Source organism: Eublepharis macularius, chromosome 16 (assembly GCF_028583425.1).
Source record: "Eublepharis macularius isolate TG4126 chromosome 16, MPM_Emac_v1.0, whole genome shotgun sequence".
Taxonomy (NCBI): domain Eukaryota; kingdom Metazoa; phylum Chordata; class Lepidosauria; order Squamata; family Eublepharidae; genus Eublepharis; species Eublepharis macularius.
The window spans coordinates 17,321,233-17,346,515 of record NC_072805.1 but is presented as its reverse complement, the minus strand read 5'-3'; the positions used below and the strand labels follow the sequence as shown (position 1 = coordinate 17,346,515).

The following is a 25,283-nucleotide window of genomic DNA, read 5'->3' as shown; positions in this document are numbered from 1 at the left end:
AGACAGAGGGGAGTTCAGATAGCCCTCTAGGGCAATCTAAACTCCCCTCTGTCTGGAGATCAGGGGGCGGGGCCACCAGCCATGTGACCATTTTCTCCGAGGGCAACCCACTGAGTTCCACCACCTCTTTTCCCAGAAAAAAAGCCCTGCAAAGAGCTATATTCAAAACGCAACTGGAAGACTTCAGAAGGGTTTATGTCTCCTATATCCCTATCCCACTGGTGGATCTACTGATCGATGCATTTCCAAAAATCACTGAGCAATCATCCAGCAAACGCACGGCTTTGGGACCTGTCCTATGCAGTTATTCTAACCAAATGAATGGCTACTGACTCCGTCATCCTTCCTCTGGCAGACCAGATACTGCTGGCTCTTCTTTAGTCAGCTCAGTTGATCCGAGGGAAGAAAAATATGCATACATCCAATCCAAAAGTTAAGTATACAGCCAAAATCTAGGTCTAGTTGAAATCTCAGAGCAGTGTTTTGCTAACAGGTCAGCAGGATACAAAACAAGTCTGAACAAACAAGTCTAAAGTTTGAAGGTTATCTTAGAGCCACTTCCCACTTACTTTGTTTTTAAGATGTACAGAGGAAAGCCTGGGAAAGCAGAACATCCTTAAAATGCAAGAAGTTAAGAATGGCATTCTATAACTCTCTCCAAAGCTAGTCCTCTGAATCTGTGTTTCAGAGAGCATCAGTGGAGTTCTCCCCAGGGTTGCCCAGTGTCCTACTCCTTTAATGGGATGTTATTGACCTCCATGCCATAAAAGAATTTGCCTGCTCGTTTCCACACATCAAGCCTCCGTTAAAGGGAAAAGCCTTTTTTCCCCTCCAGGTTGTTAGCAACTCAAGCTCTTCATCCCAGCTGCTTCGCTTCATGCACATTAATGAGCCAGTAGGAATGCTTGAAGGCCTTATGTAAAAATGGAAGGATTTTTTTTTCTGCCCAGGTTTAAACATGGCCGAAGTAGTAGGGCTTTAACCCCTTTTATTTATTTTTTAAAATCATGAACACTGAAAATCAGAAAGGCAGGACGCGTGTTCTGCAATTCTGTGGTGGTACAGAGAAAACAACATTTGTTATTGGGTAGAGAATAAGACTTCCAGTGAGTGGGGCTTTTGGTGTCTTTTTTCTTGATAAGCAAAGCCACAATAAACAGTGCAAAATCAAAGATGATTCAAACTGTGTAAAATTGCACAATTTAAATACGTTGCAAAATTGAGTTAGCTTGATGCTGAATTTTAATTAATGTACTACAGAATACATGCAGCCTTGTTTAAAATAAAAGTGGAACCTAAAAGTTACTTAGGAGCCGGCAAACACTTCTGGTTGCACACCTGGGCTTCCCCCACTTCCTGTCTTGGATTGCTCCTTCTCTGGCTGAGTGGGAGGCCTCTCTCAGGGTATATTTTAGCAGTTCTTGGCAGTGCAGGCATTGACACGAGTACAGAACTGTTTCTAGGAGTTTTAAATTCAAAGTTAAGGGGTGTGTGGTGTCGGTGCAGAGGAGGAAGGATGCTTAATGCAAGAGCTCCGTCCCTCCCCACCCCAACATCCTGTTTAAAATAATCATAACGAAATGAAGTTCATAAAGTATGGGGAAGCAGATGTCTAAGAAAAAGAAGCATCAGGTAAAAGCGGTAAAAAACTTTCAGGAGTTCTTTCCGAACCGGGAAATAGTAGTGGCATCAGGGAAGATGCAGGGAGAGGAAAACAAAATGGCGGACGCAGCTAAAATCACCAGCATAACCCCTCTCTCCCAATGAAACAATCTTACTGATTTAATAAAGCAAATGGAACAAAACTTGCCTGACAATATGAAAATGCTATTGCAACAATTTACAGCACAATTCGCTGAAATGAAAACAGAAATAAGGCAACTCAAAATGCTAGTAAAGCTGTGGAAATCAGCAATGCAGTTCAGATGGAAGTCAAAGAACTTCATTGTACAAACACTTATCTTCATGAAAGATTATTAAAATTGGAAATGGCAGCAAGACAGAGAAATGTAAAATTTAGAGGATTTAAAGTTATCAAACTTTTTGGCTTCTTAGCTAACAAAGCAGCTGCAGTGGAAAGAGGACAAGGCTCCAAAAGGCTCCAAAAATAGAAAACATTTATAGAGTGGGTCTGCGGAACAACGGAAAGAAAAAGTTCCCCAGAGACATCATAGCTACATTTCAGGATGGGAACATTAGAAAAAAGATCCTTGTGGTAGCTAAATTGAGGGGAGCATTGGACTATAACGGAACCCCAATATTAGTCCTGTTTTTATTTGTTAAGCATTATTACAACAAAAAGTTATTTTTTAAAAAATTCAAAATTAAGAGCAGCTCAGGTGTTTGAGCAGTCCAGTTGGAAGAGGCGAATAGTGTTAATGCGAGCTAGCCTTCTTGGGTGATCTCTAGGTTGCGGTGGCACACTGGCAAAAAACCTTTCTAATGCATGAAGTCTTGTCTGCTGAGATGGTATTTCTGTTGCCATTCTGTTGACACAAGACATGATAGGTTGCACCTGAATCCCTGCCCTAACCCAAGAGTGGAATGTATCCTAGCAGCAGGGCCAGTCCTTGAGCTCCTAGTTTCTGGTAATTCCTGCCTGGGTGGTGTTCTACTGCTGTTTATGTTTCATTGTCCATTTGAGAGTCTATGTGCAAAGAACCCTCCCCTTATAAGAGCAACACTGACACTGGTGTAGTAATTTGAGTTTCAAACTAGTATCTATATCAACATGGGTAGCTGTGCTAGTTTGTTTGTAGCAGTGGAAAAAAGCAAGAGTCCAGTAGCACCTATAAGACTAACAAAATTATCTGGGAGACTTGGGTTTGAATCCCCATTTTGTCACAGATGTTCACTGGGTGATCTTGGGCCAGTTACTCTCAGTCCTGCCTACCTCATAGGATTGTTGTGAGGATAAAATGGAGGAGGGGAGAACAATGTTATGAACTACTTTGAAGAGAAAAGTAAAGTAGAGACAATAAATACAAGTTGCTGTATTGGATTGGTATTGATTCTGAATGCCTTTGAACGCTTCTACTTTTTTCCAAAATCATTTATAAACAAGCATCTTAAAAATATTACATGGGCAGCTGATTCTGTGAAAAAGCTCTTGCCACTTCACTCAGGAAGAAGATCTAATGACAGCACAGTGTTTTAGTTAAAGGAAGCAGTCTCTAGACTCATTGGAGATTCTGTGTGGTTTGCTGATCTTTACCTGGTTCCAGTTTTTTGTTGCAATTCAGTTCTTGAACTAATTTCTGCAGGTCAGCCAGCTGGCAGCAGCAAAGGATCAAACCCTCGCCGTTCGTTACCCACTCTTCTTACACCGGATCCAAGTAAAAAAGTCAACTTTCCCTCTCGCAGGAAGTCAGAAGGTTGGCAGCAGCCACCTCCTCTGCAGGGACCCCACCACAGCCCTTCCCAAGGTAACTTTTCCAGCACCTGGCCTGAATGTCGATTCACAGATGAATTTTAAAAAGCCATTCATTGGGAAGAGCCAACCCTGTTTCGAATCAATCCATCCTGAACTGCCACCTATTACTGATTTGCTGTGGTTTGTGCTAGAGAAATAAGCAATACAGCTTGTGGGGGAGAATGGGCTATTCAGTCCAAGTAAGATTCAAGTCCAGGAGCACCTTAAATACCAACGAGATTTTTAGGGTACAGGTTTTCGAGAGTCAAAGCTCCCTTCGTCAGATACATGCGGTATCTGACAAAGGAAGCTTTGACTCTCAAAAGTTTATACTCTGAAAATCTTGTTGGTCTTCAAGGTGCTCCTGGATTCAATTTTTGCTATTCTACTGCACATCAACATGGCTACCCACCTGAAACTAGGTCCAAGTAATAAGATCCAGAACCTTCATTCAAAATGAAAGAGCCAAGTCACAGGAACAATGGCCGTTTCCACACGACTTACTGGCCGACAAAATGTTCTGCAAAACACCCGGAAGATAGCGTCTTCTTGCACGAAATCGCGCCAGGAAGACACTTTCCTCCAGGAGTTTTGTGTGAAGTAGCGTCTTCCTGGCGCAACTTTGCGTGAGAAGACGCTATCTTCTGGGTGTTTTGCGGAACGTTTCATTAGCCGGTAAGTCGTGTGGAAATGGCCAACGACAAATTGGTTTCGCTTTTAAACGTAGCTGGAGAACCAGCGGAAGCTGCAGTCCTGTGCAGACTTGGAAGCAAGTCTGATTGAACTGAGTAGGGTTTACTTCCAAGTAAACAAACATGTTATTGAACTGTGAAAACTTCTAGCTGCTTCTGATATTGATGCCAGATGGGTAGCTGTGTTAATCTGAAGCAACACAATAAAAATGAAGTCTAATGGTACCTTAAAGACTAATGAAAATCATCCCAACATTTTGTGAGAAAGAGCTCATTTCATCTGATGCATTGGAGTGTACATCCTCAGTACTTATCTATACATACAATTACGAGCAACAAATGGACAGGTGGTGGGAGATGTTACAAAGAGGCCAGTTTGAAACAAAACCAGTCAAAGAGAAATCAGTTAATTAAATCTAGTCAAGGAAAGCACAGTGTGAAACAAAATAAGCAGAACTAATTAACAGCAGTGTTTAGGGAGGGGGGATCATGCTAAACTATTAACATCTGTAGTGAGTGAGAAAACCCAAGTCTTTGTTCAAGCCTGGGGGCGGGGGGAGAGAGAGTATCTCTTATGCCCAGTAGCAATTTCTATGCTTGTGTGGCATATCTGAGAATAACCATCTACTAATTTTTTTCTCACTGCTAGGACCTCTGAATGAATCCAACATTTTACAGATCAGATGATAGATTCATATAAACCACAATTTTATCACTTCGAAAGAAAAATGAAATCTCCCACTTTTTATCCCACTTGTCCTTTAAGAAGCTCGATTACTTTAGTTGCGGTCATTCAAGTTATATAAAAGTATGAAATTGTATTAAGGATTGTGTTATAGCCGTGAAATCCAGTTGTACAGGAGTGTTATTTATGGTGTCTATTGACATCACCAGTGTTAATACCTCTGAGGATTCTACTTTTAGGTCTCCTAGGAGTACAATTTTTTAAAAAAACACCCTAATTGGTTAATTTCGCCATACTTTGATAGTTGCATCAACATAAAACATCTGCTGTGTTTTTAAACAAGAATTTCCATAATTTAAACCTCCTAGGAACTTTGATTTACAGCTTCATTCTCTCTTGTACACACCCCACTATCTTAATTGAAGTCTGAGGGCCAAGCTACAAGTGACGAATGACACTTGAACGGCAAGTGAACAGACTCACGTGTATTCCTCCCTGTTCACTTGCACTCCACGTGCACTCCACTTGATCATGTAGAGTGGATTGAGTGGAGTGCAGGTGAACAGAGAGGAATACATGTGAGTCTGTTCACTTGCCATTCAAGTGTCATTCGTCACTTGTAGCTTGGCTCTAAGGGTCAAGCTACAAGTGACGAATGACACTTGCCTGGCAAGTGAACAGACTCAAGCGTATTCCTCCCTGTTCACTTGCCATTCACTTGATCGAGTGGAATGCAAGTGGAGTGCAAGTGAACAGAGAGGAATACACGTGAGTCTGTTCACTTGCCAGGCAAGTGTCATTCGTCACTTGTAGCTTGACCCTACTCCAGTGCCCTCTTAATGAAACCCTCAATTAAAAAAACTGGGCAGAAACAAGTCAGAATTGCCCCATTTTATTTATGCAGCAATATGTGGAATACAGTGGTATGGCTGCAGGGGAATGGGGTGAGTGTTTGACCCCAAAAAGTGTAGGAAAGGTTCATTATATTCCTCTGTGCTTCAGATCTGTGCTGCCAAGGAAGCTGCTGTACCATCCTGGCTTGTGGGCGAGAAACCATCTTGAGCTTTATGACGGAAGGGCGCCTGAACCACATCTTGGACGTCCTGCGCTCCCGGCAGATCTTATCCAAGAAGGACTATGAAACAATCACTTCGTTCCCCACTGTGACCAGTCGGGCGCGTGCTTTGCTGGACACTTGCCTAGGACTTGGGGAGAGAGCTGCCCAAACTGTTGTGGCTGTTTTGTCTGCCAGCAAGTGCAGCCCTTTGGCATGAAGTCTCCCGACCAATGCAGTGAATTGAGCGGCTTTTCGCATAGCACGTCATTCACAAGTGTCTCTGTGAATGGTAACTGTGTGCTGGCATTGATTCATGTGTTTTCCGGGCCTGCAGTCACAGATGACAGAGTCTCACCCACTTCCGCTCCGTGACTTTAACCAAAGGAGAATGGGATTAAGAGATCAAGTCACCCACTGCCTCTGCTCATAACCATCAGAGTCCTTTTTGTTAATAATGATGGATCTTTGAGATGTTCGAATTAGGGCACAGTGGAAGTCTAGTGTTGGCTCTTCTTAAAATGTATTGTGGCGCTCTCGTTTTTCATACTGGGAGAGAGGAGATTGCCAAGACTTGGCAAATGAAGGGGAAAAGGCACCTAAGGCCAGGGTTGCCCTGTGGAGCAGCAACAAAGGACACATGCTGGGGAAAGCAAATTGTAAGGGCAAACGCAAGGAAGCCAAGACCCCCTGCAGGGCAGCTGGGTTCAAATGAACTTTTGTTAATTGCAGAGTTTCAAGAGGGCTTATGAGTAACCACTTGGTTGGATGTAAGGAGCGAGTTATTACTGTCTATGCTTGAAATCGAGTCTGGTGAATTCTCAGAGGCTCTGATCCGCCTGAACGGGCACGTTGGTCTGATGGATAAGATAGTGCTGAATGTTCCTAATGTGTCTGATCACATCCACTTAAATAAGTGGCGGTGATGAACTTGGCAATAGTCCAGAGGAGGGGCTGAAGTCATGAGGTGGACCGAATGCCAAAACTAAGTGGGCAGGAGACTGCTGGAGAGGCAGGCTTTCGGAGCTCTTGGGAGGAGAGGCAGGCTGTAGAACCAGGGCTTTTTTTCAGGGGGAACATAGTGGAACGGAGTTCCGGCACCTCTTGAGAATGGTCACATGGCCGGTGGCCCCGCCCCCCTGATCTCCAGACAGAGGGGAGTTTAGGTTGCCCTCCGCCCCGTTCGGCAGCGTGGAAGGCAATCTAAACTCCCCTCTGTCTGGAGATCAGGGGGTGGGGCCAGTGGCCGTGTGACCACTTTCGCCAAGGCCGATTTTAAAAACTCTCCCCTTGTTCCAGCTGACCCAAAGTGACATCATTGTGCGGTCTTGAGTTTCACTACTGAGTTCCACCGCCTCTTTTCCCAGAAAAAAAGCCCCGTGTAAAACAATAATCAATATATATTGGGGTTTCTTTTCAGTGTGACAGAAACAACTTTGACTTGAGATTGCTCATAGCATCTCTGTTAAGGCAAACAGCACCAGCTTTAGCTCAAGAACAGCTTGAAGGACGGGTCTGATGACTCTGTGGGCCAAGCTACACATGACGAATGACACTTGAACAGCAAGTGTATTTCTCCCTGTTCACTTGCCCGCCACTCAATCCACTTGCCGTTCAAGTGTCATTCGTCATGTGTAGCTTGGCCCTCAGTGAAGCTTTGAATTGGCAATTGCACATTCATCAGCAGAATTGGATGCCCCCCTCCCACTTTATCCAATTTTGTGGGATCATAAAAATTAGATGCTGAGAAATACAGCTCTGTATCAAGTTACATGACTTATACTTACCTACAAGGCCAGGGGTCCCCAGCCTTTTTGAGTCTGTGGGCACCTCTGGAATTCCGACATAGGGTGATAGGAGCAACCACAAAATGGCTGCTGCAGGAGGCAGAGCAAACCACAAAATGGCTGCTGTGGGAGGTGGAACCATGCACACGTACAGAGGAAGCCTAAGTGCAGGGGAGAAGGGGAGTTTTTTTTTTAATTATCTGGGGAATTCTGGGGGAAAGGCATGAGAGAGAGAATAAAACAAACACTGTGATAGCAATTGCTGCCAAAACAATGTTATTGAAATCTGCATAGCTAATCGGAAGCCCTGCTGAGTAAGAGCCCCACCTGGCCCCACCCACTTTCTAAAATACTTGGTGGGTGCCAGGAAAGGTATCAGAAGGAGCGATAGTGCCCTTGGGCACAATATCGAGCACCCCTGAACTAGGCCATATTTTATTCATGTCATGCAAAATGTTTTTTACATTTTCATGAAGATCCTTTAATTAAAGAATGTATTTTATTAATAATACATATTAGACCAAATTGCACTTATTCCATACAGATTAAGTGCTAGTGTAATCCACTGTTGTCTGATAAATAAAAGGTTTTCTGCAATTGTGTTTCTCAAACTGCAGCCAGGCCCCAGAAGTGAGTCACAACTGTCTTGTGGGTGGATTGCAAGGCCAAGAGGGAGGAAGAGGAACAGGATGGGCTGGGAAAGGAAGCTCTGAGTGGCTGGATGGCAAACTTAGGTTTACTTCTGCAGAACATCTGAAATGGCCTTGGTCAATGCACCTGACCAATGTAGGCTTGCCATTCCCCCACCGGGGATGGGGGGATCCTCTGCTCCCACCTCCTCCCTCCTGCCCCCACTTACCTGGCCAGCAGGGGGCACGACCCCGGGGCACCCGCAGTGGCGCAGCGCACCCCTGGGCAGCACAGCGTGCTCCTACACCCCACAACAGACCTGTTTCGGGCCGAATCAAGCCCGCGAGGGGGGGCCGATTCAGTCCTTTGGCAAGCGTGGGAGTGCTCCCGGGTTGCCCTTTGTCTCGTGTGATGATGTCACTTCCTGGAAGTGATGTCATCATGCACGCCGGGAGTGCGAGAGAGAGAGAGAGAAGACTCCAAAGCCAAAGGGTAAGTGCCAGGCTCCAAGTCTCCCACCGGGGGACTAAAGGGAGCTGGCAACCCTACTATAATGGTATATATTTATAAAGATGAAACATGAAAAATAAAATAATAAATTTGTTCCATGTTTTAACTATTTGGAGATTCCTGTATTTTATTTTGAGGAGGAAGGAACATGGAGTTATTGTCGTTTTCAGGACCCAATTGCAAAGTAACAGTGTAATGTCTATTCAAAAGCAAGTCTCATTAAGTTCAATGATATTTACTCCTATATCAGAGCAATCCTAAGGAAGTCTAGTCAGAATCCTGCTATGGTCTATTCCGTGGCCCTTACTCCGGGGAAAATGTTCTTCGGCTGGCACTGTTAGCTTACAAGTCCATCCCATTTCAAAAAGTTTGAGAACCATTGCCCTACAGCCCTGTAAATGAGAAGGATAAACTTAGGGCTGGACGCCATTTATCTGATTTGGTTTAGCGGTTTTTAAAGATGTTGTTCAGTTTGCTGTGCACACTTATTTTTATTTTACACTGTAAGCCTCCTTAAGCTTTAGGGAAGGGGAAAGTATAAATATTTCCAGTAAATAAATGTATAAATAAAAATTCAGGAAATTCCATTAAGTGCAGAAACTTGGTAAGCTGCCATATTTAGACCTCTCAAGCAAGAGGTTGGTTAAGCAGGTAAAGAACAGCCAATGGGTTACAGATAAGTCCCACCACCGAGGGTGGAGCCGTATGATCTGTTGTGGTTTTCTTATCCTGTTGTAAACAGAATGCAACTGTTGCAGTTTCAATTTTGAAGGAGAGACCAACTCAGGGGGGGGGGGAAACAGATAATCTCCCAAACGATGCACAAACAAATGTATAGGTTTTCCCAGCAAGCAGTGGGGTGGCAATTTTGAAAAATGATCCAAAGAGAAAAGGTCCCCCCCTTGCTGATCTTCCGTGTTAAACTGCAACCACCAAGGTGCTCCATTCTGTTAAAAAGAAATGGATTTAAAAAGCCTATGGAACTACATGCCAGGCCACCTTGACAGCAAAGGAAATTCTACATTGCCTAACCCCACAAAAGGCTAATAGATGTTGTATATGGTTCTGAACTGTAGCTAGGATAAATAATGTACTTAGTTCTATTAACTAACTCCCACCAACAAAGAGCAGATGGAAGAATTTGAAGCCATTGGCCATCATCACACGGGCCCTAATTTCATCAGTTTTGCACTCGAAATCGTTTCTTCTGTTAACGTTATTAGAACGGATTCTCCCATCTTTTGATGACTGCTTGTGCTTCCAGTCAGTCATATTAAAAGGGAAAAGCACAATTTGACAGTCAGTCAAAGTGCCTCTGGAAACGGGGCCCTAAAAATCCCGCCCTTAAATTTTTTTTTTTTGCATATTTGCACTATATCACTCTTCTATTATACCAATGTTGTGCTGAGCCAACCCAAAAGCCAACCGTAATAGGTAGCAGAGGTATCCCGCTCATGGCAGAATAGTGCTATAGCGCTATAGCGCTATAAGGCTGACGTTTTTTTAAAAAATTACTTTGAGGCTTAATTGCGGGTTGCGCTGGGGCTTGTGGGAGTGTAGGGCAGGAGAATCAGTGCTGGTGAGACAGATGATCGGGGAGAGTAAGCGTTTTGGTGTTGCAAAGTGTTCATAGTCGATCCAGGACATTCACATAGAAGTGGATAAAGACGACATAAAGAGTCACAAGGCATGAATTGGGGAGAATGGCGAAATCGCAAGAGAGACGGAATAAGGTGAGCATTCAGTGGGAGATGGCGCTAGTTTGGCGCTAAATTTATGTGTGATGACGGCCATTTTTAGTTTTCTGTGTTTTGAAGCATGAGTGTATCCCAACTTCCTGGTCTGGATTTTACATGTGCTGTTGTATGCAATGGGAGCCCAATTGCAATTTGATCATATGGGAAAAGGTAGATTTTTTAAAGATGAAATTACAAAATTCAGCTGTATGTGGATTAGATTCCCTAATTGAAATGAACACATCAGTCCTGGCAAAGTTTTGTATAGAACTCATCTGCACATTAAACAAATGCCTACCAGGTAAAACGTTCCCCCTCACTTCAGGGCCAGATGGAGAGTTGCCCGTTAAATATCTGCGTTGATGGAGGCAGACGAGCATACTGGGGGAGAGGGAGGCGTAAGCAATCCTCCTTGCCAGTAGGGGGAGCTCCGCATGTGCATTGGAAGATGTATCAGTGGCTACTAAAGTGGTGATTAAAGGGAACCTCCACGTTTGGTTGCCTCTCAAAACCACTGCTAGGAGACAACACCAGGGGAAGTTTTCTGCCCTTCTGCCCTGTTGTTGGCCCTTCAGAGTAACTGGTTGGCCACTGTGAGATAGGATGCTGGACTAGATGGGCCACTGGTCTGATTCAGCAGGCTCTACTTGTATTTTTAAGATAACCCAGATGATGTGTTATATCTTTGAAATTTATGTTTAATGTATGATTTTTAGTTCTCCAGAGGAACTGGGCATCCCGTTCGGGCCAGAAATTTTAATCTACAAATATCCATCAAGTAGGAACTCTTTGGGTAGTTGCAAGGAGTTCTTGTCTTTTGAGTGAGTATAAAAGGGCCGTTTCCAGACGGCTTACCTTCTGCCGCTCCATGCCGCAACGTCGCGGCTCGTGCTGGGGCGAACGCAAAATACCGCGTTTTCTCACGCGAGTTTTGCACGATGTTGCGCAAAACTCGTGCGAGAAAACACGCTATTTCGTGTTTTCTCCGGCACGAGCCATGATGTTGCGGCATGGAGCGGCAGAAGGTAAGCCGTCTGGAAACGGCCAAGGAGTGGTTGAAGCTGGAAAAAAATCTCTTCCATTTAAAGCATGTGAAAGTTTCAAACACAGTTGAAAAAACTGCATTTTTTAAAAAATGGGACAAATCAAGGTTTCTCAAAGCATCTCTTGTTCTAAGGAAGCGTACATGCCTATCTAACACGCTGCCAGTCATGTCAAATGACTAGAGTTCTGTTTAATTTTCTTCTGATGGATTTTTCAAGGAAAGCTGCGGAGGTCTGCAATGTGATCCAAAAGAAGAGAGGAAAGGAGGACTTTCCTCGTTGGCCATTTCCCCTCACTCTTGCCCACATTTGTTTTTATGCTAATTACAGCCTCCAACGATTGCATTTCATTAAAAAAAAATACTGGGGTGGGGGATTGCATGGAATTTCACATAATGAGGAGATGGTCCTCCTGCTGTCTATACCACTTGGTCAAACTTTATTATTATACACTTAAGCAATTTCAGAGCAGTCGCTGTGTTAATCTGCTGCAGCAAAATTAAACACCTACCCTGTGGACGTAAACCCCCATGTATCTGATGAAGTGATTTCTGATTCATAAAACCTTATGGTGGACTAAATCTTAGTCCAGGTTTCCCCAATATGGTGCCCACCAACACCTTTCCTGGCCGTTGCCAAGTGTTTTTAGAAAGCGGGCAGGGCCAGATGCGGCTTTTGCCCAACAGGGTTTCTGATTGGCTATTGGACAGCTGACTGCCTGTGCAGATCTTTAAAAATGTTGCTTTGACAGCAGCTGCCACCGCAGCACAAAGATCTTCACTGAGACTAAAGGTAAGTTGTGTGTATGGAAGAAAATATTTTGAAATAATATGTTCATTTAGACATCCTGTTAAACAGAGCTTCAGCTTGAAATGTTGCAGAGCTACTATTAGAGATATGCATAACCTAAGTCCCTGTGATTTTATGGCTGGCTCCACCTCCTGTGGCATTCATTTTGTGGCTGCACCCACCACTCGCTGTCAGAATTCCAAATGTATCTATAAGAGCAAAAGGATTTGGGATCCCTGGGTTAATCTTTCAGATGCTGCTGGAGTTCTGCTTAATGTTGGAAGGGATGATATGATTCATGCTTTCCCTTCTTCCGAAAATTTTCCACTGCTCTGTTGCTCTAACACCTGGCAACATGGTTTCTTACAGAACAGTGATGTGTGTGCTGTCCACGTTGAATGGACGTTGTTGGCAAAAGCAGCTACAGTCCAGTGGGTTCCTTGTATTTGCACCTCTAAGCTTCCAAAGGTCACCCCCACCCCCAGCAAAGGAGAACATGATTGCAAGGCCGAAATAGTTACCCAAACTGTTTTGTGAAACTGTGTGTTAAATCCTCAGAGCGGAACCTCTGTTACACAACCTCTGAGTCACCTGCAATCCTGTAGTGTCGAGCACTGGCTTGTAGTTCAGTGTTTCAGCTCATGAACAAGGTCAGGAGGATTTCTCTGAAAAGCGGTTTTTGTTATGGCTGGTGCTCAAAAACTGTGTCTGACATTGCACTTTGGATTGCATGGGGAATGCAACCTGAGTAGCTTCTGTTGTCCCCGTTGGCTGAGGAGGTAAAGGAGGTATAAGGTGGGAGGAGACCAGAACCAGAAAAGAGAAGCCAGGGACCAGTGTGTACACATGCACTTTAACACACACAAGTGGCTTCCGCACAGGGATGATTCCCTGTGTTGCTCTGATGGCTGCTAAGAAAGCAACGGTATTCACAGCAGCAAAAGTGCCTCTGTGCAGAGAATTTATGCTCTGCTTTCTCCTGCTGCCTTCAATCTCCCCCACCCCAAGAAATTTATTACCAGGTTTTTAAAGAAAAATTATTGGCAGTATATATATCTCAGTGCTCTCTCAGCCCCACCCACCTCACAGGGTGATTGTTGTGAGGATAATAATAACATGCTTTGTAAACTTCTCTGAGTGATTGTTAAGTTGTGCTGAAGGGTGGTATGTAAATCGAATGTTACTTTTGCTATAATGTTAAAACAGTACTACTGATCATCTTTCAAAAGTCTAGCAAAAAAGGCTGGTGGTAGTGGTGTGTGTATGTGTGGGAGGGGGGAGAATGGTGCCTGCCAGCTGTGGCGTCTCCCCCTGCACACTCTCCCTAACTCACTTTGGGCAAAACCCTCCAGTAAAGATTGCATCAAAGCAGGTTTGAGAAAAATTACAGCAATGCTGGGGAGAACTGGCGGAAGGTCAGCAGAAGCACGACTATCATGCAGAAGCCCAAATTAAATCTGCTGCGATTTGGGTTGGGGAACACGGAGGCTATTGTAGGGGGCAGGTTATAGAGAGCAAATGAGCTCTGTGTTGAAAGATCTGCTGCACCTTGTGCCTGTCTGTTTCTGGGTACAATTCAAAATGCTGGTTCTCACCTATAAAGCCCTAAAAGGTTTGGGGACAGGGGACAACGGCCTCCTCCTATACTATCCAACCCACCAGTTAAGATCCTCTTCGCCAGTTCTGCTCTCTGTGCCCTGGCCTGCAGAACTGAGGTGGGTGGTGACGAAAGACAACGCCTTTTCAGTGGTGGTTCCACCATGGTCTCCTGGAATGCTCTCCACTTGAAATTTACCTGACATCTACCCTACTCTCTTTTAGGTGCCAGGCCAAAACATTTCTTTTTACCCAGGCTTTGAACTTAGGAATTTGATTTTTTAAATCATTACAATCTTTCCGTTGCCTGAGGACTGTTATGAGGATAATTCAGGCTGCCAAATGTTTTAAGCTTCTGGGCTTTTATTGGCTGGCTTTCTAATGGTTGCAAATGTTAATGATTTGATTTTTTAAAATGATTTTATCTTGTCTTATTTTGTAAGCCACCTTAAGCGGATCTTGGAAGAGACGCTATATAAATGTTTTAAATAAATAACTAAATAGCTCCCTGAAGACTCAGAGGTTTTTTCCAGCAGCTGTTACTTGAGATCCTTTAACAGTGCCGAAGAATGAACCAGATAGTTTCTGCAGGACAGATGTATCCTCTGCCACTGAATTATGGTTCTTCCACCATGAGGTGACCAAGCGAAAAAAGGTTGTCTTTCTTGCCTTGACTAACTGCTAATGAATGAAGACATTGCTGATCAGCTACTCTGGATTTATAGTAGCCCCGTGGCGCAGAGTGGTAAGCTGCAGTACTGCAGCCCAAGCTCTGTTCAGGACCTGAGTTCGATCCTGGCAGAAGCCGGGTTCAGGTAGCTGGCTCAAGGTTGACTCAGCCTTCCATCCTTCCAAGGTTGGTAAAATGAGTACCCAGTTTACTGGGGGTAAAGTGTAGATGACTGGGGAAGGCAATGGCAAACCACCCTGTAAAAAGTCTGCCAAGAAAACGTCGTGGTGTGACGTCCCCCCATGGGTCAGTAATGACTCGGTGCTTGCACAGGGGACTTTACTACCTTTACCTTTACTACTCTGGATTTAAACCTATATAACTGCATCCAGTTCCTAAGTAAATCCAGAGGAAACCGGACAGTATGAGAAGCTGGTTGCATAGGTTGAGAAAGCAAAGCTGGGAAGTGAGAAATAGGTTTAAAACTTATAATGGAGCCTCTCATGAAGTCTGGCTGTTGCATAACAAACATCTAGAGCGCCACACAATAGCAAACCATTGTCTCTTGCTAATGTAAACAGTTGCGGCAATAATGGGTCCTCTTCTTGAATTTGTGGCAAAGTTTCAGACATTCTTGAGCAATTACCTCGTGAACCATGAGATTCCAAATCTACGGAAGAGCCTTAAGATTTAGCACGCTGGGTTCTGTGAAACTTAGGAAGTTCTCAGTTCAGAAAAAAAGATGACTAAGGGGAGGGGGAAGAGGGAGATATGATAGAGGTCTATAAAATTATGCACAGGGTGAAGAAAGTGGGCAGAGACAACTTTTTTCTCTTTCTTCTATAATAGTAGAACGTGGATAGCACCCAATGATGTTGATGGACAATTGATGAACAATTAATGCAGGCTGGACAAGATAGTCCTCCTTTGTGTGTGTGTGTGTGTTTGTGTGTGTGTGGTGCCCTCAAGTCAAAGCAGACTTATGGCGACCTCTGGAGGGGTTTTCATGGCAAGAAACTAACAGAGATAGTTTGGCATTGCCTGTCTCTGCAACCCTGGTCTTCCTTGGAAGTCTCCCATCCAATTACTAACCAAGGCCAACCCTGCTTAGCTTCTGAGATCTGCCGAGATCAGGCTCACCTGGGCTATCCAGGTCAGGGCAGTCCTCCTTTACTCAACCTGAAATTAAATTGTTAAATTCACTGCCGGTAGAGGTAGTGATGGACGCTAGAATACAGGGCTTTAAAAGGGGGCTAGGCAGATTTATGGAGCTGAACTCTATCAATGGTTATTGGCCATGGTGAGTAAAGGGAACCTCCATATACAAAGGCAGTAATCTTTGAATAATAGAGCTAGGAGGCAGCTTTTGGCCAGCAGCTTCCCAACCATCGTGGAAAGTGCCCCATGCACTTTCTCCATACTTTGAAGTGAACACAGTTTTCTCTGTATAAAGGTCATATCCATGCAGGAAGAGGAAATAATGTGTGGAATAGCTTTATTATTGCAATATACTAGGAGCCTGTGCAAATTTTAGAGCTGCTGTATTGCAGTGGCTAAGGATATATGATCCAAATCTCGCCTCAGTTATAAATTCAACGAGGGGCATTAGACGAGTTTCAGTTCTCCAGTGATGTGAAATCTACTAGCCTGTATTCCATAGTTCAATCTTGCTAGCTGAGTTTACAGCTTTCCTCCAGCCCCAAGAGCCTTCCAGTGACAGAAGAGGAAGGCTCCTTGGGTCAGAGGAAGATTTCAAACTTGGGTGAGCAGCATCATAGGATACGAGACACTGCGCCAATAAAAGATTTTAGAGGATGATCATTATCATTGCTTGAGGAAATGAACAGATTTATGGCTGTACTGAATTTCAGTCCACAAAACACTGCGTGAAAAGAAGGGGGTCTTGATGAGCGCAAAACGTTCCCCAAAAAACTAATTTAATTTTTTTCTTTTGTGTGCTGTTCACAGCCTGCTCTGTTGACATTTTCTTCTCCCTGATTGCACAATCCCAAACAATCAGGGTAACATAATGATATGATATCATAACTGTAGGTAGCCAATTTTAAATTCCTGGTGTTTATGAAGACTCCAAAAGTACTCTGTATTATTCCTATTTGTTGGCATGGCGGCTCTTAGGGACACAAGCTGCCTCCATTTGGCAGTTCCCAAGCTGTGATGGTCGGCTGGTGTTGGAAACCTTCCAAAGACTTCTCTCAATCTGGCTGTACCTGCAAGGGTTGATGTGTCAACCTAGTGCTATGCAGCAAGGACAGGCATGGTGGGATTGGGTGTGCCTCTGTGGTTTCTCTAAAGTGTTGGGGCACCCAGGAGCCAGCTGTATATCTAATGTTATCAACTTTTTTTTCAGACGGGCAGCAAAGCCAGATAGACTTGCCTAACCTGCCATTGGGCAATAAGATGTCATTGTAGCTACAAATGCAGTCATTGCAGTGAAGCATAACTGTTTGATCAGGGAGTGTGTAATGATTATAGGAATGGAAGTGTGTGCTTAGAAGAAAGCAGTTCCAGGGAACACAGCAAATTATTCCAAGGCACCATCTGTGTTAAGTAAAATGTGTTTATTCCACATTTCGGGCTCCGATGACATCATTTTGCAAAGCTTGCGGTAGCAAATATTACAGTGTGCTTTATGATGCTGATGATCATTCAATCCAATGCAGAGTCACTCCAGTCTTAACTTCCTGAAATCAACAGGCTTGGGCTGGGGCAACTGAGCACCGCTACATTTTTTTACAGGTTGTTCATGATAGGCTATTTTGGAGATTGTTAATTCATAGGGTCGCATGAGTTGGAAGTGACTTGAAGATGCATAACACACACCCCCACACACACATTGCCTCCAGCAATTTTACAACTATTGTCTTTTTAAGAATTAAATGTCTCATCTCTGAGAAATCTAACAAGATTGGGATGCCCCACATAACTACATGTCATAGATTTATGGAAATATGTTTCCAGAAATGTCCTCAACCACGATCTACAATTTAGCCTCAGGTTGTTTTCTCCCTTCTACATAATGGGGTTGCAAACAGAGCTGGCACCCCGGATCTCTGGGTTCCAGTAAACTGTATCCTTCTCCTCCCTTCATGCCTGCACCCGGGCCAGAACCACTCACCCACCCTCCTCTGTGCTCTGACCTCCTCCTCCTCCTCTTCTTCTGTGCCCTTTACCAGTTCCACCTCTCCAGATAGAACATAATAACCATTGCCTGTGACAAGCCCACTACCATGAGCCTAAAAAGGAAAATGAAAGTGCAATAAAGGAAGGTGTACTTCCCTGGTATCCTTACCTCATGAGATTTACTGGAGACAAACAGAAGAAGAGTTAACGAATACTGACTATGCCGGGTTCCACACACAGTTGCGGCTCTCCCAGAGTAGAGACAGGGAGCTGGATTTTCCACCCAGAAGCTGCTAAAATTCTTTGGCTATCAATGAATTTAGAGATCCACACTGATGAGTAGAGGTACCAATGCTTCTGACTTTTCATACATCAAACAGCGTATTTCAATACATTCGGAGTTTCCAGGGATGGGAAGTGTCCCCCCCACCCCACATCCCGTGGACATACAGTACACATTCTCATGCCATGGATCTAAGGGGAAGGCAAGACTCCTTTTTCACGCATGTTTCAGAGATCCCATTGGCTGCAATCTTTTCACTGAAGCGCAGACATTAAAATCTTCCTTTTCTATAAATTTTCCACCTCCCACCAAAGTGCTGCTCCTCTCCAAAGAGTTCTTTCCCCACAAGTGTTAATAAGCATTTCTCCCTTCAAAAATGTTGTTTTCTCTTCCTCTAAATTGTTTTCCTCCTCCACCCAAATAAACATTTAAGTGAAGATTTTCTCCTCAAGTTTTACCCTGTGTCTGCAATCCTGTGCCCCGATTCTGAGTAGAAATTCTTTTCCCCAGTCAATATGACAACTCTGAGAAGTGGCAATATTATCCAGAAGTAAAGGTGAAGATGGTTTCTTTAAGCACTGGGTTCAGCATAGTTAAGTGATGACTAAAACCCACAAAATGTCCTTTACAGCCTCTAGGCTTTATTTTACCTCATCTGAACTAGGTGGATCTTAATACATGGTTCATATAAGGATAAAGGTTTTTTTTCCCCTCCTTGTAATTGAAAGCTGGAAGGGAAGTACTTCACTGTGGATATAAACTCCACTGAATATAGTTACTTGTTTGAGTATAGATTATGATGTTCTTTCATTTTAGATTAAAGATGGCCGCCAGAGATGAATAAACAGCCTTATTTAGAGTACGAACAAAGGCCATTTGACTTTACAATGAAAGGCTTGGCCAATTTGCTTTGCATTACACACAAGATAACAATGTTTGTTAGAATGGTCTATTGGGAGTTATGACCTAGTTCTAGAGGGAATTTCTTTTGACTCCCCCCGCTCCTTTTGTTAATATGGGAGTTAATTTTTAAACTGTTCTAGAGGATCTTGTCTGGTTTCCTCTTTCTCTGTCCCTCAGCAAGCATGAACACTGCCTGTCCAGAGAGGAAGTTTGAAGAGAGAGATCTCTTATCCTTATACTCTGTATTAATTAATCCTGAAATAGGTGCATGGCAATGCTGCAAAATGAAAAGTGACCTGAAATGACTTTGGCTGCATTATAGGTGCCCTTACAAACCCCAGAAACTGAGCTTTTGTGAAGGCCAAATTAGAGGTTTAGCAGCAGACCACACTATAGGAATATGGGTTGGCTGCCAAACAGCTGCAAGGTGGTAGGAAGGTGGTACCAGCTGCAACCAAGGTAGCAGTATATAACCTTTTCCCTGTCCACTTGTCCCTGCAATCCTCTCTACCTTAGGTACTTCCGCCTCCCAAGATCTAGAGGTTCACAACATTGAAAGGAAAAGTAGCTGAGGAGAGAATGTTGCACTGGAAGCCTGCTGTGTATGGGGAAAGAGCACCTTCCGTTACTATGACTTGCATTTTCCCACCCCCACTGCTTTGTAGTTACCAAATGTTAACCTAAATCTCCTGATCCAGGTCTGATGATGAACACTGACTTCTTAAATGTATGTTAAAAGTGCTGTAGTCACTCTCCTACCATTCCGTCAAGGAGCACAGAGCGGCACTCCATGGTTTTATTCTCCCTCTCTTTTTCCTCAGAATAACCCTGTGAGGTAAGTCAGCTAGTGAGAGTCGTGACTGATCAGGGATTTCAAACTAGATCCTCTAACCCAACGGCCAGAGGACAATCCTAAGCTGGTCCACTAAGAATCCAACTCAGGTCTATTCAATGGGACTTACTCTCAGGAAGAACTGCACTGTAAAAGTCCCTCCATAGTGCCTCAACATAAAAAGCTAGCTTGTCAGGAAGAAGGCTTTTCCATGACATTTCTCTGTCAGAGGGAATTGATGTTTATGTATGATGAGGCTTTGTGAGGCAGCCCAGGCACAAGCTTGCCACCTCAATAAGAACACTGAAAGATACAGATCTCTTTTTGTTACTTGCAAGTTCTTGTGGTTTCTTAATTTAAGCTAAGACAGAGGGACCATGAAGTGGCTTCTCTGCCTCCACCTCATGACTGAAGAGTATGAGATCTACTCCTGTATTTTAATAGCCTTTTGAGCCAAGAAAACACCACCACCTAGCTCCAGAGTGCTCTCATTTCTGTGGGTCTTTTGTTCCCCTGGGGTCCCACCTTCTGGAATGAGCAGATCCCTCCCCCTGTGAAGAAAAACATACCTTGCGGCCTGGGCCAACTGAGCCACAGTGCTAGAGGCAATACATGGATTTAAATCGCAACTCAGGTATGAATTGGGCTTCTCTAACTAACCTTATCTGCTGCACATGGTGGTTGTGAATGGGAAACAAAAGAATTATTCATTTAAAAGATTTCTAGGTTGCCTTTCCTTCCCAATCAGGGACCCCAGGGTGGTAAATATTAAAACTTTCAGACTTTGAAAAGGTCTGAAAATATGTAATATTTAAAGAAGTTAAATAAAATATAATATAAACACACAGACAAAGAGGGAAGAGGGCTAACTAGAGTGAGGGAACACAAAACCAAACCAAAAAAGCAGGGCTTTTTTTCAGGGGGAACGCGGGGGAACGGAGTTCCGGCACCTCTTGAAAATACTCAGCAATAGTGCTTGAAAATAATATGATTTCAAAGAATCCCGTGTGTTTCTTCCTCATTTTCCTCTATTGGAAGAAACTTAGCTGACGGGAGTGCAAAGAAGTAGCAAGCACAGAAGGGTGAGAGACCATCTCTCACAGTCAAGAGCCCTGTTGAGGTTTTCTAATTAGGCCTAACTTTGTTATGTGGATAAAACTGGTGATAGAGAGGAGCAGGGCCTTGACTGCAATAGTCCTAAAGCTCGGGAATTACCTCCCTATGGAAACCAGGACTAGCTTATTTTTTATCACATTCCAAAAGGGCTGCAAAAATCCACCTTTTTTATTACAGGCTTTGATGAGTCTGCTCTGAATTACTATTTGGGGGCTGCAGAATCTGCTGTATCATTCTAGTGTCTTTATTGTTTTATTTCCATATAGAAGCAGACTAATAAAGCATCCTTTCCAAATCCCCTCCCCCTCCAACACAGTTTTTTAGATTTCAAAAGCGCCCTGGATTCCTAGACCCAGGGAGAAGTTTAATGGAACATTTGTGCCAAGAGAAAGAGGAAAAAGTGAGAGCAAAACATGGATTAACCCAAATTAGAGTTGACAGTAAACCTTAATTTGGTTTAATCCATCTCCAAATTTTAATTGCTGTTCTCATTGTGTAATGGTACTGAATCATTGGATTAACATTTGGCTGTGTGCAGTGCAGACAAGATTGGGAATGTGTGTCTCTAGCATAATTTAACAAATCTGTATTTAGAATGCACAAAACTCTGGTAGTCTCACAAAGTTTTTTGTCCTGTCACAATAGGGGGGTTAGCAGTTGGTGTATATTACTGGAGCCTCTACTCAAACTTGTTTGAGGATCACCCCTAGTTTACAGAAAAAGAGATCTCTGAAGTCTTTTTTTCATATTTCTGAGATCACAATATTTATGATATTTTTGATTATAATTAATTTGTTGGGGTCTATTTGGTGGGATACTGTCTCAATCAATTCAGGGAAAACAAAGTATAAGGGAGACCAATCTTGGAATGGAGTGGGAATGGAATGAAGTCTGGAAAGACAAACAATGAGGTTTAGGTACACATACTATATTTTATGTACATGGAAAATTGGTGCACATACACCAATGGTCAGAGACTAGACTGTCAGCTTCCAGCAAGATGGAGTTATGGAGGATTCAAAGGCTTGCACGACTGAGTGATTCTGCACATGTTGGATAATGCACTTCCAATCCTCTTTATAGATCATTTGGAATGGATTTTTTTGTATGTGGAACAAAAAATCCACCTCAAACGATTGATAAAGTGCATTGAAAGTGCATTATCCAACGTGTGCGGAATCAGCCACTGTTTTGTGTAATTTTAATCAGTTCTAATAAAAGGTAATATGTGGCTTTCGGTTTGGATCTTGCTTTAGATCACTGTAACTACCTAACTGGTGGTCACTTATAGTGCTGGCATTGGGGCAGTGTGTCATGTACTCTTCTCATCTGATGCTTCCCCCATTGTCTTAGCCCGCATGCTAATCCACACCTTTTCCCTCAGTCTTTTGGGATGATGTGTATATGTGGGAGATGATTCTCTCTTCTAATTTCCCAGCAGTGCAGTAGCAACCAATGAGGACAGCAGAATGAGAGAAATTAGGTTTAGCAGCAGACTCTACACTCATAGATAACACAGGTCAAAGAAGGAAGCATGCTTTTCCTTGAGTTCTGACCACTTTTGGAAGAAGCCACCATTAAAGGCAAGAAAAGAATTAAAGACAGCAGACACGTAGCTCCATTGCCAAAGTTAGCTTATGGACCACTCAGCAGATAAAACAATGGCTGCTTCCACACACATTGGATAATCCACTTTCAATACTCTTTAGTGAACATTTGAAACTGATTTTCCATGTGTGGAACACAAAATCCACTTCAAACGGATTGCGAAAGTGCATTGAAAGTGCATTATTCAATATGTGTGGAAATGCCCAATGTTGGTTTTATTGATGAGATGTTCATTTTACATGTTCAAGAGTTTCACCAGATTTTCAAAACCTGTCCTATTGAATGTGTTGGATTTGGATGTATATGAGAAAGACAATGACCTTGGTTTCATATAATGAAATAGCTTTCAGAACAACTCTTCCAGAATAACATCCTTCTAAATCCATGGAAATCAATGGACTTAGAAATGCATAATGCTGTTTAGAACTGAAGTGAGCCAATGTGATGTACTGGTTGGAATGTCAGACTAGAATCTTGGTGACCCAGATTTGAATCCCCACTCTGCTGTGGAAGCTTGATGGGTGACCTTGGGCCAGTCATGTATACTCAGCCTCACCATACATCACACAGGATTGTTGTAATGATAAAATAGAGGAGAAGAGAATGATGTAAGTCACTCTGGGTTCCCACTGGGGAGAAAGGTGGAGTATAAATGAGGTAAAATAAAAGAAATAAATAGCACTGCTAAACATGCTATGGGGTTAGGTTGGAGTGTGTTACTGGAACCTCTGCTCAAACTTGTTTGAGGATCACCCCTACTTTGCCAGAAAAGAGATTAAGTGGATGAAGTGTGGAAGACATGGAGATTGCGGTGAATGGACAAATGCACTAAGAAAATAAATTGAAAAATGCTCTCAGGTTGCTGAGTAACAGCCAGAAGTGCTACTGTCAAATCTTTTAATTTGCTTAATATCTTCTACACTTTCATTAATGTTATATTATGGTAACAAATGTGGCATGTTAAAAGACAAATCGATCTATTGGGGCAGAAACTCTCCTAGACTAAGAATGGGGCCTATACACAATGAAATGCAAGATGGTAGGCTGTGATGTTTGTAATGTATAGTCATAGTGCTGGATCCAACCAGCATTTTTACGGGTGAAAAAGAGAGGAGGGGCTTCCCTTTAACCACCAAAAGGCTATGCTGAGGATCATGGGACCTCTTCAGCAAAAGCCATCTGGGACAAGCATTATAGTAAGCAGAGGAATTAGGTACGGTAGAGTGAAAAAATTGGCTGGATCCAACCTTTTAAGGAGCCATGCAATTCCTTAATAATACAGCTACCTCCTCTGCTATTTGATATTAGAAGAAATTCCTTCCATGAAAATCATGTTTTGTATTCTCTGCTAATTTAGCTGCACTGTTTTCTAGGACACATCTAGAATAAAGGAACTGAAAGGCTGAGCCATTCAGGGGGTCCATCTAACCACATAAAAGGCTCTATCAGCTAAAGTATTTCTGTCTGCCATGGAAATGAATGTCTGGGCTGTTAGTCCTGCACAAATAAAGAAAGTTCCTCAAATTTCAGCTGAGGTATTTGTAACATGCAATATCCAGCTGATACATGTTACCTCCAAGACAACCAAAGGAGGTGTAAGAAAATATGACTAGACATGGGCACGAACCACATTACGAACTAAAAAAACCCACGAACTGCCTGATCGTCTGTTCGTGAACCGGTGGTTCGTGAGGGTCCATGGCCAATGAACCAGCGTTCGTTGGAAAGCCTGGTTTGTTGCGTTCGCCCGTGGTTCGTGAAGCCAGACAGTCAGGCCATCAATCAATTCCCTTGGAAATGGAGCTGGGGGAATGCCTGAACTCTGTCTGCACTCCTTCTGTCACCCTGGAAACCAGAATCGAAGCCCAGTTTACCTTGATCGGCAGGTCTTACTTCCAATCATTGAGCTGCAAATTGGTTACAATTGGTTACATGGGAGAAGACACCCAGGGGGAGGGAGGGGGAAGGGGGGTGTTCTGTAGCCATGGGCACTCCAATCTCATCCCTGCAAACCCTGATAGGCAGTTCTGACAGCCAACCCCTTGTACACTGGGCCAACGTCAACTGGTGGCTCTAATTGTATCGAATGGGAGTTTCCTGGAGGCCTTGGACTGGAGAAGGTATAACTCCAAGATCCCTATTGCAATCTTGACCAAAATTGGGTGCCGGCTGGAGGAGAGCCTGCTAAACAGTCCCTGGGAATATGGGCTCTCTAAGTCCAACAGGGGCCGTTCTGACGCCCACGAACCACGAACCAGTTCATCAGCAGAAAATGTTCGTTTCAGTTCGTTAGTTCGGGTTCGGCAGTGGCACCGAACCATGAACTGCTGGTTCATTAAATTTTTTTTGTTCGTGCCCATGTCTAAATATGACTCATAAAACACCTCAAAGCCGAGATATGGGATTCTGCTCATAGAAAAACTGCAAGTTATGGAAAATAGCAAGTTATGGAAAATAAGCTAGATATTTGTATTTTATTTATTTTAATAAAATTTGTATTCTGTTAATTTATACATATCTATTGAAAGAAAATTAGTTTTGATGAAGTTACAACATGCATGTTTTCCCATCATTCAATTCTCCATTCTTGCTCCTCCTCCCATTCCCACAGACCATGACATTTCAAAGCCTCCAAACTCTTCCTCCTGAACGGTATTTTTTTAAGTATGCAGGAAACTTTGATCATGGCACCTTGTATCTTAAGTCTGAGAGCCAAACAAGGATGTACAAAAGTTTGCAAGAAGTGCAAGGGACTAAAAATACTGGTCTTGTATGAGCTGGTACTCATAAAGAGGA

General features: G+C 43.3%; 1 protein-coding gene across 1 annotated transcript in view; it reads left to right on the top strand.

Annotated features, from left to right (window-relative positions):
- Nucleotides 1-8,879, top strand: part of LOC129344328 (receptor-interacting serine/threonine-protein kinase 2-like) — a 40,064-nt gene extending 31,185 nt beyond the window's left edge. The window contains exons 11-12 of the mRNA XM_055000921.1: nt 3,264-3,425; nt 5,792-8,879. Of these exons, the coding sequence (XP_054856896.1) occupies nt 3,264-3,425; nt 5,792-6,063 (434 nt within the window). The 3' untranslated portion in view covers nt 6,064-8,879. The remainder of the gene's footprint in view (nt 1-3,263; nt 3,426-5,791) is intronic.
- Nucleotides 8,880-25,283: the final 16,404 nt, after the last annotated feature.